General features: G+C 41.6%; 1 protein-coding gene across 3 annotated transcripts in view; it reads left to right on the top strand.

Annotated features, from left to right (window-relative positions):
- Nucleotides 1-16,059, top strand: part of dym (dymeclin) — a 54,909-nt gene that overhangs the window by 37,322 nt on the left and 1,528 nt on the right. For all 3 annotated transcript variants that reach the window (XM_041960917.1, XM_041960915.1, XM_041960916.1), the window contains exons 15-16: nucleotides 2,896-3,078; nucleotides 5,406-5,519. In XM_041960917.1, the coding sequence (XP_041816851.1) occupies nucleotides 2,896-3,078; nucleotides 5,406-5,519 (297 nt within the window). The remainder of the gene's footprint in view (nucleotides 1-2,895; nucleotides 3,079-5,405; nucleotides 5,520-16,059) is intronic.

The following is a 16,059-nucleotide window of genomic DNA, read 5'->3' as shown; positions in this document are numbered from 1 at the left end:
GCCGCTGATGACTACTGTCTAAGGCGAGGCTTCCTGTAAAGCAATGATGGCGATTAAAGTTTTTGGATTAACAGGCTGAACTGGTCAACTAAGCTTTTAAAGAAGTTATCTATCTCTTGGACAATCCTACAATTGTTGCAATTATGCAGTCGCGCAGTTGGTGTTTTGCTTATTTTTCCAGTGTTGGAAAGTGTGATGGTGTTTTCTTTCAAATGTCCCAGTCCTTGATTGGTATTCACTCCCTTCCTGAGCTGCTGCCACATCGCAATCAATAGCACACGGTCTGTCACACTGTCAAGGCATGCTGGGACATTTGAATAGAACAGAGCCATCGTTAATGTTATTAGGAACACCTGTGCTTTCCCTACAATGACAAGTCAAAGTGTCTGCGGTGAAAAAAAGCCTGTTGATGATCAATACCAGCATGTCGGTACATTCATCCTAATGACATTTGTGATGTTCTCAATTTGTTAAGTGACTCATATTTTAACTACCTGTATGGGATTTATTTTTCCAGTATGGATTACATATATCAGCCAATATGCTACTACAGTGTTATACTGATATTGAGGTATGTGTAAAGGAATGACAAAAAATATTTTTGGGGTCAGCTGTTCAGTGTGACTTGGCCATGCTATTCCTGTTAATCATACAGACCCAGGATCAGCGCTGAAATGGGTGAGAGAATCTTTGTGTGCTACAGTGGTGGTCATTCCACTGTTGGACTTATTTCATTAGTACCCCGTCGCATTAAGCTAAGCTGCTTTCAGTGTTCTTGACTCCTGCCTTCTCTTAGTCTGCATTTTTGTCTCAGCGTCTCCATAGCTGTTGTCAGTCTGTTCACTCTGTTCTGTCCAATATAGATATACTGTTTATGGAGTAGGGCAAATGAGCTTCTAAGCAGCTAATAGTACGCTTTTAAGACTCCCTTGCAATAAATTGAACAAAAGTGTAAGTCAGTCATAATGTTTGTTTTGCTGTTTGGCAACGGAAAAACAGGACATGGTGCCTCGAACCCATTTTGCTAGAAGTGTATGTGTTCATTGAGATGAAGCATGGTGCCATTCTTTGTTTTGTATTTTTAGATTGTTTTGGAAATTGACTTCATCATCTAGGGATCTTATCTATAATACATCAGTGCATGATAGATTTTGCAGAGCTTTGCCCACAGTTGTCACACCACGGGAAATCATAAATCATCTCCTGAACTGCATTCGCCAATTCATTGCTGCCTGGTTTTTATCTCTTTAAAGATTATTCATTTTCCCACAGTCTCTCTGCCATTTCCTTTCTGTGCCACCATGGAACATGCCATGTGGGACATTATCTCGTCACAGTGGCGTCTGTCTGTCTATCTGTCTGTCTGTCTTTGTAGACACATTGTTGTGAGAGCAGTAAATAAAGAACAATGTATGATAGAATCTCTGTTCTTAAACCGCAAGTTCCCCAAAGAGAGTAGATGGTCTGATTAGATTTTAGAATACCTTGCTGCGTAGATTTCCATATTAATGATAAGAGTGATCCACCAAAGCTTCTTAAAGTAGTAATATAGGGCTGTAGGTTAAATATTTTAAGAGGTACAATTGATGGTACAAAGGTTAAAGGTTTCCTGCACCAACAAGTGTACCTAATAAACTGGTAACTCAATATATTGACGACTCCATTCAGTTTGGCTTCATAGATTTCATAGAAGAGGATGTCCAACTGTTTATAGGTCCACTCAGTTGCCAATGGCTGAGGCCCAGCCAGGGACCCAGTCAGACCAGGTTCTTGTTATTAGTAAGGTTGGTCAGTCTTGATATTCTTCCTCTGTATGGGTCTGCTTGCTTTGATGTTTTGGGTTGAGTCCATTTGGATCAGGTTTGACTGTTGTCTGTCCCTTTAGGATCAGTTCTTTCTTATCTTTTCCCTTCAGGGTTTGGCTTTCCAAAGGTCTGTAAAGACCTCTACACCTGACCACAATACTGCACAGGACACTTTTCTTTTCGTTGTAATGTATGGCCGTGGCTCTCTCTCTCAGTGTTTAAAATTTCTAAACAGGTGAAGGACAGGAAGTGCTGTTGAATGGAGAGATTAACTGAAACTACAACTATCATCAACATATTTGAACACACACACAAGCATTTCAGTATTTCTTTTATTTTTAGTTCCTCTGTGACTCAGTAGCTGGATGTGATAGCAGGGGGGGTTTGTTACCTTTGGACAGAACCAAGCTAGCTTTTTCCTCCTGTTTCCAGTCTTTGTGCTAAGCTAAACTAACAGCTGGTCGTGGAAGCTTTATAGTTACTGTATGGATGTGAGCATGGTAGCAATATTGTCATTTAACTCTCAGCCAGAAAGCACATAAGTGTATTTCCTAAAACGTCTAACTGTTCCTTTAAAGCATCTTTGAGATTTGAGCTTGTGCTCTCGGAACTACAAAACACTCAGTTTCTGCATTTTACCGCTTTGTGATGTATTGTTTTCTCTGCCTGATATCTCATGAACTTACTTACTGTGTGTTTTCCTTTGTGACAAGCCTACTTTGTGTGAAGGACTTTGGAAACAACTCAACCCCCTCTTGTCTTTCCATCCGTCGTTCCCACACCCCTCTCTTCCCGTACTGTCACCTGTCACTAGCGACAGTTGTCTTTGCCCCAGGAGGAAACATAGTGTGACATGACCTGATCTGTGGCTTACAAGGTCACCTATCTGTCCCTCACGAAGACGTTGGCTGGCAACTTAGTAACATCTTGCATTCTTCCTTTCATCCATCCTCCCTCCTGCCATTTCTCCCACCTCCCTGTTCCCCCCTGCTGATCAGTCTATCAGGAAGCAATCATTTTGAAACACCATTATGAGTGAAACCAGTGTAGTGGGAAACCAATTAACCTTTACATCCTCCCTCTCCCCCAGGCCCAGGACCTGAATGTGATTGAGGAGGTGATCCGCATGATGCTTGAAATCATCAACTCTTGCTTGTGCAACTCTCTACACCACAACCCCAACCTGGTGTATGCGCTGCTCTACAAGAGAGAGCTCTTTGAGCAGTTCAGGATGCACCCATCCTTCCAGGACATCATGCAGAACCTGGACACGGTCAGTCACCTTTTTTCCTCATAGTCACCCAAATATCAGAAGTGAACTGAGAGAAGCTTGACGCTCGGAGCACTTTCCCTCATGCTGTTGGCTCATTTGTGGTAATTATTCCATAGATCAAGGTTATGAAGATTTTTCCCTGAATGTCCTCCCCAGCTGCAGGGAAACTTTCAAAAAGCCAGGAAAATAAACGGACTGCATGGTTAACAGAGTATGCAGTTGGACTGTTCGGCACGCTGAGAGCTCTGTGAGCTTAAGTAGTATTGATGAATTAATCAGTCCCCTTGTGTCAAGACGCTCTGTGTCAAATATTCATTGAGCGTGTTTGGTGTATGGGTGAGGAAGACACAGAGCGAGCGAAAGCTGTCATTCACTGCTCTTTTAGTCCAATAGAAAAAGGAAAGGAAGCTTTGGTGTGTATGACTGTATATGTGTGAGGGATGGGGGTTGCTGCATACATTGCCATGGGCTTTGCTGTTATCCATAAGTATGAGGGAAGCATGCTATCTAGAATCCCTCAGTTAAGTCAGTCTCCCTAAGGCTATTCTCCGAAGCCTTCCCTGTGCTTGCAAATCCATGTGTATGAGCATGAGATTCAGGACGAGGGGCTGCTTTGCTCCTCTAAATTAACCCCATATGGGAGGCCTTCAGAGTTAATGAAGAGATTAGTATTAGATAGATGTAGACACAGACACAGACACACACACACACAGTGCTCATGTAGGCTGTGGCGTGTTTGAATTCTCTAAAGCAACCACATAACGTAAGCAGAGACAACATTGCCTGTAGATGCATTTTTCACTGTTGGTTTGACAAAAAAGAGAGCATTAAAAAGAATCAGTAATACCTACATTTTTTAATTATCAAATATCAAACATTTCTCCGGGGAAGAACCTAGCACAGCAGTGGAAACACAGTTTCCTTGATCTCTTGTTTGGGCTTAAACCCAGAAGGCATCAGATAATTTGAGCTCCAGTGAAGTGCTTATTTTAAGTGGGACGAAACATGCTCAAACCCTGTGGTGAATTTGTAATCTGCAATACTGTATGTATGTATTTGTAGCTCATAGCCTACAGGCATATGATCCGAGCCGATGTTTGCTGCATTTTGAATTTGTGCACTCTCCAAAAGCAGAATTCATGCCGTTTTATAGCCATTTGTTGTACTTTTAACCACTTATTTGCAAAGATTGTCAATCAGTATTGTTATATAATTGGAATTTAAATTATACTATATGAATCTCTGTATCCATGTGTAGTATAGACGCATTTTTGGAGCAACTTACTGTTGCTAGGAGACATGACAACCCATGGATACGTCTTGTTGGCTGTTGATGCAAAAATAGCAAAATGTAGTCTCAGATTAGACAGATCAAAACAAACCAGCTTGTTTTCTGTTGTTAACAGGTTGTAGCATTCACCAGTGTTATTGTTTACAGAATGAAGCCTTCTGTATGGAACATGATGCCACTTTGCTCTAACTTTGATCTCAACATTGCACCCAGTGTCATCATATAGGGTGGGGCTGCTGCAATATCAATGTGACAGCTCCAAACAGCGGGATTAGAAGAGTCAAAGAGCTTCATGACAGAACTGGGAGTTGGTATCAAACCTCAGTGAGATCAAGACAACATTAGATCTATGTATCTAGAAACAGAAACAGGATTTAATGGTGGAAGATTTAGACGAGAGCCCGACCGGTACAGGATTTTTGAAGCCAATACTGAAACTGATACTAGAATAATAGCAATTTCATAACAGTATATCACTCCATATGTATCAGCCGATATTTTTTTTTCTTACAGAAATGCAGAACATGACCAAACATTTTGTGACATGTTTGCATAAAGATATTTAACAGAAAATATTATGGAAATGCAATTATTTTAAATAGCTATAAATAAAAACATACAAAGCAAAACAAAATTATACTTATGTCAACTATTCTTTCACATTTATTATTACTTTACTGCTCTGCATTTTCTTTTTTACATATCGCATGTGCCAACATACACGCTGCCATGTCATTCACGATAACCCAACATTTGTATCGAGTGTACACGAACTGAAGTGTACACTGTACTGTTGTTTACACGTTTAGCTTTAGATTAAGGATACGACCAGGACACAAAGTGTTAAGATGATTTTGTTGCTTTTGGACATAGCCCAGTCTTAATGCTATGCTAAACTAAGCTAACCGGCTGAACTGTTCTTTAATTACACATTCTTTATGTTTGCGTTGCGGATCCTCTCTATTAGGCCAAATGTATTCCTGGCAAATTCGGGTTCTGTATCGTGATTGGCTGCTTCCTCTTGTGTGACCTGTAGGTGATTGGCTTCTTCAGTCAGCGTCTGGAACAGGCTGGAAGTGACCTGTCAGTTGAGAGGGTTCAGGAGGTCATCATGAAAGGAGCCCAGGCCCTGCCCACAGACAGACTGAAGGTAAATCTCTCTCTCCGTCACACACACACACACGCACGCGCGCTAGGGGGACAGATGGAGAGCACGGAGACGGAGACGAGGGATAATGAAATATGAGACTGGCTGAAGAAAAAAGAAGTGCTTCATGTTGGCCTTAACTGTGCTCGTGCAGAGGGTACAGTGTATTTTCAAAGGCTTTCTGGAATGGTGAATTGGTGCTGTGGAGGTGAAGAAAAGAGAATTAGTTTGTCTGGACAGGTGAGAGAGGTATGGGTATGGATGTGGACTGGGGCAAGGGAAAGATGGAAAGAGCCATTGGGACATGAGACAAAAGGCTAAAGCCCAGTTCTCATTAGCATTAATGCCCATCTTCATTCCATCTCTGCTGGCCTGCTACATGCGAACATGTAATGACATTTCAAGGAGATGGGATGGGGGACTAGGGGGCACTTTGTCATGGGCACATAAGATTGAGGGAGGGGGTTGTGGGGGGTGGGGGGGCATAAATCTGCCACCACGCCTCGTTACCCAACACTCCCAACACTCCTGGTGGGTTCGCTAACCCCCGCCCTTCCCAGTGCTCCTCCATTAATCAGTGAGGAAATATGTAACCAGCGGTCTCCCCTCTCCGCTCCTCACCAGCGCCGAAGCTCTTAATTGCATGTTTCATCATGTGTTTCATGTTCTATACTTGGCGGCTGGCTGCAAGGCATTTGTCTCACTACCCGATGTGGAAGAGGGATGGTGTGTGGCTCACAGGTCCATGTGCTCTCTCTGTCTCGGCACCTTGGAGCGTTAATGTAGCCATCGACCATAGAGCCGCGGAATTACACACGGAGACATGTGCATAACCCTGCCGTGTCCTTCAGCGAGGCTGCTGCACCTGTAGCACGCATTCATGCAGTAGCTGGAATATGTGTGTATGTTTGTGTGTGTCTGCAGAATCAGGGAAGGTCATTAAATAATTGATCTATAAATTCATGTACATGCACAGGGATTTTCCTTCCTTTTTTTACACTCAGCACAATTTCAAAACTAATAAGGAAGAACATAGTATAAAGAGCAACAAAGTCCACATATGGATTTAGCCTGGGTGAAGGGGATGGGTCTCACACATCAGACTTGTGTTTGCTTCGCATGTGAAAGCATTTGTCAAGGTTGATTGTCATAAGGGAGTAGTTATTTTAACCCAAACCATAAATTTCCTCAGCCTAACCAAGTAGTTGTGGTGCCTCGATTTATCCAAACAGCGACGGTCACCTGAAGTATTTTTCAGCAAGCTTTATTTTGAAAGTCTAACCAGAGTTGCATATTTGTTGACCACAGAATGACAACAACATTGGACATGTTGCAGGCACGAAAGATAAATCTAATTGAAAACTGGAATATTTGTGTCCATGTACACAAATCCAGCAGATTAAATTTGAGGAAGATGCTGTGTTGGCGTGTCATTGCATGTGTGTTGCAGTCTTTGTTTTTGTGCAAAAGTGTTGTTGATCTCCACATTGACTCTCCACCATCTGAGTGCTCTCCAGCTCTACAGGGTGACATGAAGCAAAGAGAATATCTGGGCAATGTCTCCTCGGGGAGAAGTCCCCGCCGCCTCATGGTACCATCAGTCAAACAAACAGCTGTCTCTCTGCTTCTTGCTTCCCTTCATCTTATGAGCTCATTCTGTTCTTCAGCTCCTGACGCGAAAAATCCATAGCTTGGATTAATGTTGTGTAGAATCATCGATAGGCTGGTAATTACTCAGTAAAAGCCCTTAGTAGGAGTACTGGTATCTCAATCAGTTGTGTGCGAATGGAAAAGGCAGACAAGAAAGAGCTGGAAGGATTTTTGTTCCTCTTTAAAAAAAAAAAAAAGAAGAAGCAAACACAAGAGTCTGAGCATGTTATTCGGTTTGGTTTTTAGTTATGCTATCCTGTGGTAATTTTTGCTGTCAATAGCAGTAACGTGCATGTCAGTGAATGCTATATAAGATAACAAATGGTTAATCCTACCAGAGCTGTGTTGAAATTTGAATTCCTGAAGTTGTAGCCATGTCGACATTAAGTGGGCTAAATTTGAAATAAACGTCTCTCTGTTTTGGATTCTGGCCTTTACAGCCGAAACCAGAGCTTTTTGAGGACACTCTCCAGAAGTCAGAAAACGCCAGTGTTGTGTTGTGGCACAGACATAACATAAATATAATTGAATACAAATATATAAAATAAGTTGAATAGTATTTGACAGTTGTGGTTCGTAAGAGTCTATACATTGTTTTTTAGGAAGATCCCACTTATTCTGCCTTTAATGTAATTGAATAAAAACATTCAAACAACAGTAAGTACGCAATAAAATTCTGTCAATTAAAGTTAGCCAGCAACATCACCTTTCAAGATGTTAAATAATAATGATAATTATAAAAATGGTAATTGTAAATGTTGTAAATTAAGGCTTTTTTTTTTTTATCTGTGTCCACATTAGTTTTTCCAGGTTGTTTTTGTTCATAGTGAAACATAAAACAGCTGAATCTCATCTTATTTGTCCTCTTTTCAGTTGAGAAACAAAAATCTGCATCACAGCCAACATCTGAGTGGCGCAGACAGCTCGGCTGACCAAGTCATTATTGTATGGTCCTGATGCTGTCTGATAAAATCACATAAATACAGGTTAATGACAGCAGCTATGCTGTATGTCGACATTAAAAATGAGTGATCGCAGAGAAAGTCGGAGACGACAGAAAGTGAACTTTGCTGCCTCGCAGCCGACCGTGACTGGACAGCTACAAACAGCCTGTTCCGCCTCCATTCAGCCTCCTCCTGCTCTCTGTGGTCACATTTACTGTGCTTTAATACTGCCAAATGCACAATATAGTGGCTCTCCACATATTTTCCTGTTTCTGTTGTCAGACAATGGAACGAATATGAAATAGTGACATAACCGCTGCTCATAAATACTACCTGTTAACCAGCAATCAAACCCAAGCTGCTGCCCTGCCGTGATAAGTCACGCAGGTTAATGATGACAGCTGCGCTCTGTGTTCGGCTATATTGACAATTGAAATGATCAATCACAAAGGAAGCTAGAGGTGACAGAAAGTCCCTCTAAACTTTACTGCCACACAGTCCCTGGTCCTCACCAGGCAGCTTACATCATCGTTTTGCAAAAGCTCTGTGTCTCCTGTACACAGTGAATCACCGAGTCAGCATTTAAGATTTATACACTCTGGGGACAGTTTTGGCAATGCTCAGTTTTTGGGTGAGAAAAACAACATTTTAGTCCGGGCACAGGGCTGAAATGGAGAGAAATGTAACCGGCTTAGTATGGGGGTCCTTGTATTATTTGTCTGATCACCAGATAGTGGCTGTAATGGTCAGTTTTGTAATGTGCCAATATGAAAATAAGCAAGAAAGACATTCAGTGATTTTCCTTTTATATTTGCATTTCGGTGTGGACAGAGAAGCTTGCCAAATGTGGACGCAAGTCAGTTTTATTTATCCACCATAATGTGGGCACTGCTTAAATTTGCTGGCTTGAAATCTGCTTGTTGGAAGGAGCTGACAGTTGTAAAGTAAACAATTTTGTGTATATTTTACTGACAAAACCGAAGCATGCAGGTCAGGGGAACATTGTAGACACAAGATTACAAAACGGCAGTTTACTTAAAGGGCTTAAAAGCATTGACACAAAGACATGGACATGCAAATTAGGCACCAACTGAAAGAAGGGGTTAAAAGAAGGTGGTAAATACCCCAGGGGCGACGGTCAGTGCCTCGTCACTCAACCGTCTCGCTTTCATTCTTTGTGTGTGTGTTGTTTCAGGGTGTGTGAGGCTGAGTGACTCTCATGGGCAGTGCCTGTGGAATGTGTTGTTTAGCTCGACCAGCTGAAATCTGCCTTATTGAGCAGTGATAGCATACAGACTCTGTGGCTCCTCAGGACTCGAGGGGGGGGCGTACCAGCTGTTGCTCAGTACCTGGGCCTGCATAGGTCTGATGGCTGGTCACCACAACTTTCCCACACATTCACAAGACAGGGTGTATGCTTTTTCTCGCTCTAAAGCCTATTTCAGACCAGTAGAGACCAGGGTTTGACAAACATCTGAAAGCGAAGTTATTGTAGAATATTTTTAATGGTGCCACCATTGAACTGAAATGACTGGAACCTTGTAGCTCCCTTAATTCACCAGAAACTTTGCTCCCTTCAGTCTAACCAAATGAAGAGAATTTATCTATTAACCCTAAGGCTGCTTCATCATTTTATCTATAAAGCGTTACACACAAACAAAGAATCTTCAGCAATGCTAACAGCTCTGTGAATCTGTATTGATTTGAGCTAATGTAAGCAGACTAGCATTTGCTAATTTGCACTGAGCACAAAGTACACTTGTGGCTGATGTGAATAAGATAAAAGAGAATTGTATTCATCCAGAGGGAAAGTGTAGGAGAGGGTGCAAACATAGAATACTGATAAAGATGCAAGTGTAAAATATCAATAAACAGATATCCAAAATCTAAGATATACACAATGCCAAAAATAGCAAAAAGGATAACAGTAAAGCTCTTAAGTGGCTCCTGTTTAAAATGGTTCTTGGTGAGTTAGTGTTGCAGGTGCTTGGTCATAAACCAAAATACTGGAAAAACTCAAATTTTAATCTGATGATGGGCAACAGCTCTTCGTCAGCAGATCGCCAAAATCATTACAACTCATCCTGAGGGATTCTTCCAATATTTGTTGAGACATTTTACTCTAAACCACAAATCTCAAGCTCATGGTGGCGCTAGAGCAGGCATGTCCAAACTATTCCATAAAGGGCCATTTGGTTGCAGGTTTTTTATTCCAACACCAGGCTGGACTCATTTAATCAGCTGATCTCAGTCTCCAGCTGATATTCTTGATTCTTCTCTTGATTGGTTGGAAAGAAAACCTGCAGCCACACTGCCCTTTATGGAATAGTTTAGACATGCCTGCGCTAGAGGGAAGGTCAGAGGATCAGTAGGATTTGTCGCCTGGGAACCATAAATGTCTGTTCTAAATTTTGTGCCAAACCACTAATAAGATGAGAGATATTTCACAAGATATGTGAAAATTTTGACTTGCTGGTACTGCTAGAAGAAAGGTCAGGGGGTCACCAAAGTGATTAGGATTGAACCTTTTTGGACCATGAATGCCTGTACAAATTTTGATGCCAATCCATCCTATAGTTGTCGAGGTAATTCAGCCTGGACCCAAGTGGTGGACCCATAGATACTGAAATATCCCTGATAGAAAACGGAGAAAAGCATCATATCCTCACATTTGAGAAGCTGGAACCTGCTGACGGTAGCTATTTTTTCTTGATATTTGTCCACACCATCATGTTGAATTGGCAGTGTAAATATTGCAGTGACCACTTCAATATAACTGCAAGTTTGGACAGGAAAGGAAGGCAGTGGACTTAACAAAACCCTCCAAAAATATTAGCGTGGATTTTCTGTATCACCACTGTGTGAAACATGGCCCGAAATCACGACTGGTTGTTATTACAAGTGAATGACTGTGGCAAGCATTTTGTTTACAATGATACAACGTTTTAAATGACAGAATTTGTACTTAATGATCATGGATTTAATCAAATATAACCTCTGAATGCTTGTGTATGTACCTGCATCTTAGTGTGTGTTTGTGTATTTAGTTAGTGTTTGCTCCCTAGCCGCATTCTTCTGTGTCTGGCCGAGCTCTGACAGCACAGCAGCATGCAGAGGAGGGAAGGGAACACAGAGTCCTGAGTGAAGATATGAGGCCAGCCAGCCAGTCAGTCTGTGTTCAGGGGCGAGGGCCTGACCCGCCAGGACCCATAACTAACTGATATGAGCCTGGGCCAAGTGGGCCCAGACAGCTGCCAGACTGAGAACAAAACAGAGGCGGGGAGGAGGTAGAGAAGGCAACAGAAATCCAGAGGAGATATGTACAGAGAGGAAGCCACGGTATAGACAGAGAAAGGGACGAGATAATGTTCGAGATGGGATGTGGCTGTCCTGAGATGCTCACATTTTTCCCAGAAAGCACTGGAGCGAGGAAGGGACACCTTTGCCGCGAGGCATGTAGTGATATCCAAGACTTCCTGATGCACCAAATCCCTCTGCGGTTCTGTCTAATATAGAAGTAGAAGGAAAAATGTTGGTTGATTCTAGGATCATTTTTCTTTTTCTCATTTTGTGCTCAGCATCTAGTGAAAATGGTCGGATGTGCACGGGGGAGTCAGTCTCTCGACAGTTTGTGAGATTGTTTACTGTCTGCTTTACTGATGTGACACCTCACAAACATCTCATTCTTCATTAAAGGAATAGCTTAACATTTTGGGAAATGCACTTATTCACCGTCTTGCTTAGAGTTACATGAAATGAAAACCGCTGTCATATCTACATGCTAAATATGAAGCTGGAGAAGGTTATCTTAGCTTAGCATAAAGCCTGGAAGCAAAGGGAAACAGCTGGCCTGGTGAGCTTTAGAGGTGCTGGTAGGCAGATTTTGTCACCTTTGGACAGCTATTTCCCCCTGTCTCCAGTCTTTATGCTAAGCTAAGCTAACTGGCTGCTGTCTATTTCTTTGTATTTAATTGACAGACATGAGAGTGGTATCATTCTTCTCATCTGACTCCTGGCAAGAAAGCAAATTAGCACATTTTCCAAAATGCAGAAGTTTTCCTTTAATTGTTTTTGGCTTTTCTTTGTGTCCACAGTCCAGTTTTAGAAAAATTTTCTTCTTTCATTGGCAGTTTTACTAAGCTTTAGAAAAATAATATTGAGAAGTGCCCATATTTTCAGAAAACAGTTGTGTCTAACATTGTTTTTTCATGGAGTCCATATGTGTATCAGTTTGGTTGTTTTTAGCTGCTGGAGTTGGAGATAATTTCACTCTAGCTGTTTCTTTTCCTCCCAACAACAACCTCTCCATGACACAATATACCAGAGAGGCCTGAGAGAAGAGGAAGAAGAATACTTGATTTTAAGAGAAAATGTTGGATAATGCAGGAGTTGAAAGGAATGCGCTGCCTTTATTGTTGATGTGACTCACACATACACTACCTTTATTTACAAAGGCACAAAGCATTCAAATATATGCAGTAGTGGCTGAGAAAAGACTGTTTGTGTTCTTATATTGGAGCTCTGATTTGTTTCACTTGTTTCTATAAACTGTGAATGCTGCATTCAGGGGTCACGATGAAGTGCTCCTCATATTCAGTCTCAATCCAATCGTGGTTTGAAGGAGCACATAAACTGAAATATTGTTCTTTTAGTCTCCTGCTACTATGGAAATCTGCAGTGTGCAACATTACTCTGCGGCTTATGTCTGTCTATAGACGTGTTCTTATGAAAACAGTAACTTAAAGACATTATATGACAGTTACTGCTTACGCCACACGTTCCTCATATGGATGATCTGATTAGTTTTTGGACAACTGTTCTGTATGTTTTCAAATTAATAAGGGGAAACTGTTGATTCCTTAATCATAACACCACACATGTGTATGAAAGTATGTTGACAAAGCAGTGTTTGATTACTGATTAGTGCTTTAATTATCATAATGGAATAATTAGCATAACTGGTTATCGCGATCGTTTATAACGATTATGGCAGGACATTAATTGGCTCAACCGCCTCCTGTTTTGGTCTGTTTGTGCTTATGAGTCAACAAAGCTGCAAAGTCAAAACAAAAATAATTTCCATCTAGGAATAAAAAATTAACTACATTATCTATGCTAGCAAGTAAAAGTGAGCCTGGGTTGAGTAACTGTGGCTATCAGTGTCATATGAACATTCGATGAGTTGGTCAGCTTGCCTACGAGACAGTCACCTACACACAAATACCAGCCAGATAATACAGCTCCTGCATTGTGTCTAGCCATCACAATGGCGGTGGTGTGTGTGGTCTAGCCTCGGTAGCCTGGCATATGGCCTGTGACCCCGTAGCCCCTCTGTCTGTGTCATTATGATACCGATAGTGTGGCTGTGAATAGAGCCAGCCGGGACTCAATAGACCGGACTGGGACCATTGCATAAAGGCCCTCAGCGTCTGTCTTTCACCGCAGACTGATTACTGGCTGCGTGTGTGCATATACTTGCATGTGTAGACAGGAGGATATAATGAGGTACCCCTGTATTATTGATGCTCTTCTCTTGCTACCTACCTGCTGTTAGGTGGGCTTGTGTTTGCTTCTAGCAGGCTGACACTCCAGAGAGGAGTTCGATATCTTATATAAAAGGAGACTGTGTCCAATTAATCAACTTAATTCTCTGTTTCATATCACTGTAAACTGAGAATCTTTGGGTTTTGGACGGTTAAGACATTTTAAGAAGAGACTTTTGGCTGACAGAAATTGTAATGTGCATTTTTTCTGCTACATTCTCGACATTTTATAGAAAAAAACGATTACTCAGTTTGAGAAAATCATGATAATATGAATTCATGATTCACATAATTATTAGTTGCAGCCCTAGTGTGAAGCACTTGCAGGCCAAACCAAACAATATTTCGAATATCTTAGAAGATGTCAAAAACACTCAAGTCTTCCAAGCTGAGAAGCTGGAACTTGTGAATTTTTCACATTTTTGCTTAAAAAATTAAAATGATCCATCTGTCAAAATAGTTGCCATTTAATATCATGTCATTTAACTAACTGCTTCATTGACCAACCGTTTCAGCTCTAGTACGCATAGTTACAGAACGATATGTCACAATCAACACCTACAGTATAAACTTGATAACCTCTCCCGGTGCTGCTCAGTGAGTGTTTTGTCCATTAACAAGTCATGACAAGACGAGCTGAAGCTTGAGCATCTAGTGGCTGTTACCAAGTAATCAGGTTACTCAGCACTTCACCACAGGTCTAAACAGTAAGGTCAGTATGGCCGACAGACTGCTCTATAAAATTACATCCTATGTGTGGTTTGTGTTTATTAGCTTAGCTTTTGTTCTTTATATGTGTTTTGAGGTTAGGCAAATCAGCTCCCTTCTGCACTGGAGCCATTTCTCATTCATCTCTGGGTAGACAGGCTGTTTTATTCCCAGACGGCAGCTGTCAATATCCTGTAGCTTGCTGGGGTCAGGAAGTGGCATTAGCACATTAGCCAGCCCTTTAAGAGGTCAGTGGTCTGACCACAGAGTGATACCTGTCCTGCAGGCAGCTGTAAGCAATTTTACCTCACAGACAGGTGGAATTACATCTGCCAGCGAGCTACTGTACATGATGAAGAGTGATTACTGAGAGGCACAACAGCACCTTCGTCCATCTGATGTCACGCAGCACTTTATAAATATCCAATGCGCATGGAGGCAGTGTCATGGTGGTGCTGATGTCTTGTTGTTGCCATGTTCAGACCAGCAATAGCACCGTGTGAAAACGGCTCTCATTCATTTCAATGAGATTCTGCAGATGTCAAATTTACAAACAAAAAAAGCAAAAAGCAGGGGAGTTTGCCACAAAAAAGCTGAACCCTGTTCAACTTTTGCCCCCAACACAAGGCAACGTCACCCTGCAGCACTCTGTGGTGGGAAAAAACGGCGATCTTGTTGGTGGGGTCTGTGTCATGGGAGTGCTGGATTACGTAGCGGTGACCTCCGTAGCATATTTTGACTCCTGTAATAAGAGTGGAAGAGTAACTGTACATTTATGTGTAAACTTATAAAAAGTCCTGCTAGTAAGGTTAGAACCAGCACTATATTGGCCATTGCACAGAATATCACTTCATGTAAACAAAGGGAGGAGGTTTCCAAATGTTTTTAGTGACCTAAAACACAGTTTGTGTGTGGACAAAAGGCTGAAACGAATAGGAAAATCTACATTTTAAAAAGTCCCACTGTACATATGGAGTAGGCACTGGAGTCATGTGACATTGTCTACAGGAATAATTAATGGGGCAGCGGAAATGGCTCCTCTATTGTATTATAAATCCTTGCATTTATAATATGTGTTTGGCCATCTGACAAGCCCTCAAACTCATGGATGTAATATAATTTTTCAGTCTGGCCTTCCTGGATCATATTTTATTGTCTTAACAGTACCTGAAGCAACACGGTGCCATTTTCTACCCATTTACCCTTCATGTGCTCATTTATGGCTAAAATGGGCTGCGCATAAAAATATTAAACTGTCAACTTTCAACTTGAATTTTAAAAACAGCACCCCTCTTTATTTCAGGGTGGCCTATGATAAGCTATCTGCATTGCTGAAACGCAAAATTGAACCTGGTTCCATGTTATTGGTGCAAGCAACAATGCAAATGACAGAGCTTTGCAAGGCAAATCATCTCACTAAGCTGTTTTGTTTTTTCCTTATTTTGAATGGGAGCAAATTACTTGTTGGCAACAATAGACCTTTTTCACAGAAGCAGGTCAGGTGAGCTAATATAATAAGTGATGGCTGAATTCAATTTTTCTGCCTCAGTTTCAGGGTCCTGGCATTGCTCATGCTGGCTCACTGTCATGGCACCGTTAATATTATTACTAACACCTGTGCTTTTCCCACTATGACGAGTCAAAATGTTTGCTGTGAAGGAGGCCTCTGCATTTCAGCACCATTTCAACGTCTCTCTT

Source organism: Chelmon rostratus, chromosome 19 (genome assembly GCF_017976325.1).
Source record: "Chelmon rostratus isolate fCheRos1 chromosome 19, fCheRos1.pri, whole genome shotgun sequence".
In the NCBI taxonomy this organism is placed as follows: Eukaryota; Metazoa; Chordata; class Actinopteri; order Chaetodontiformes; family Chaetodontidae; genus Chelmon; species Chelmon rostratus.
This window is presented reverse-complemented; position numbering and strand designations above follow the sequence as displayed.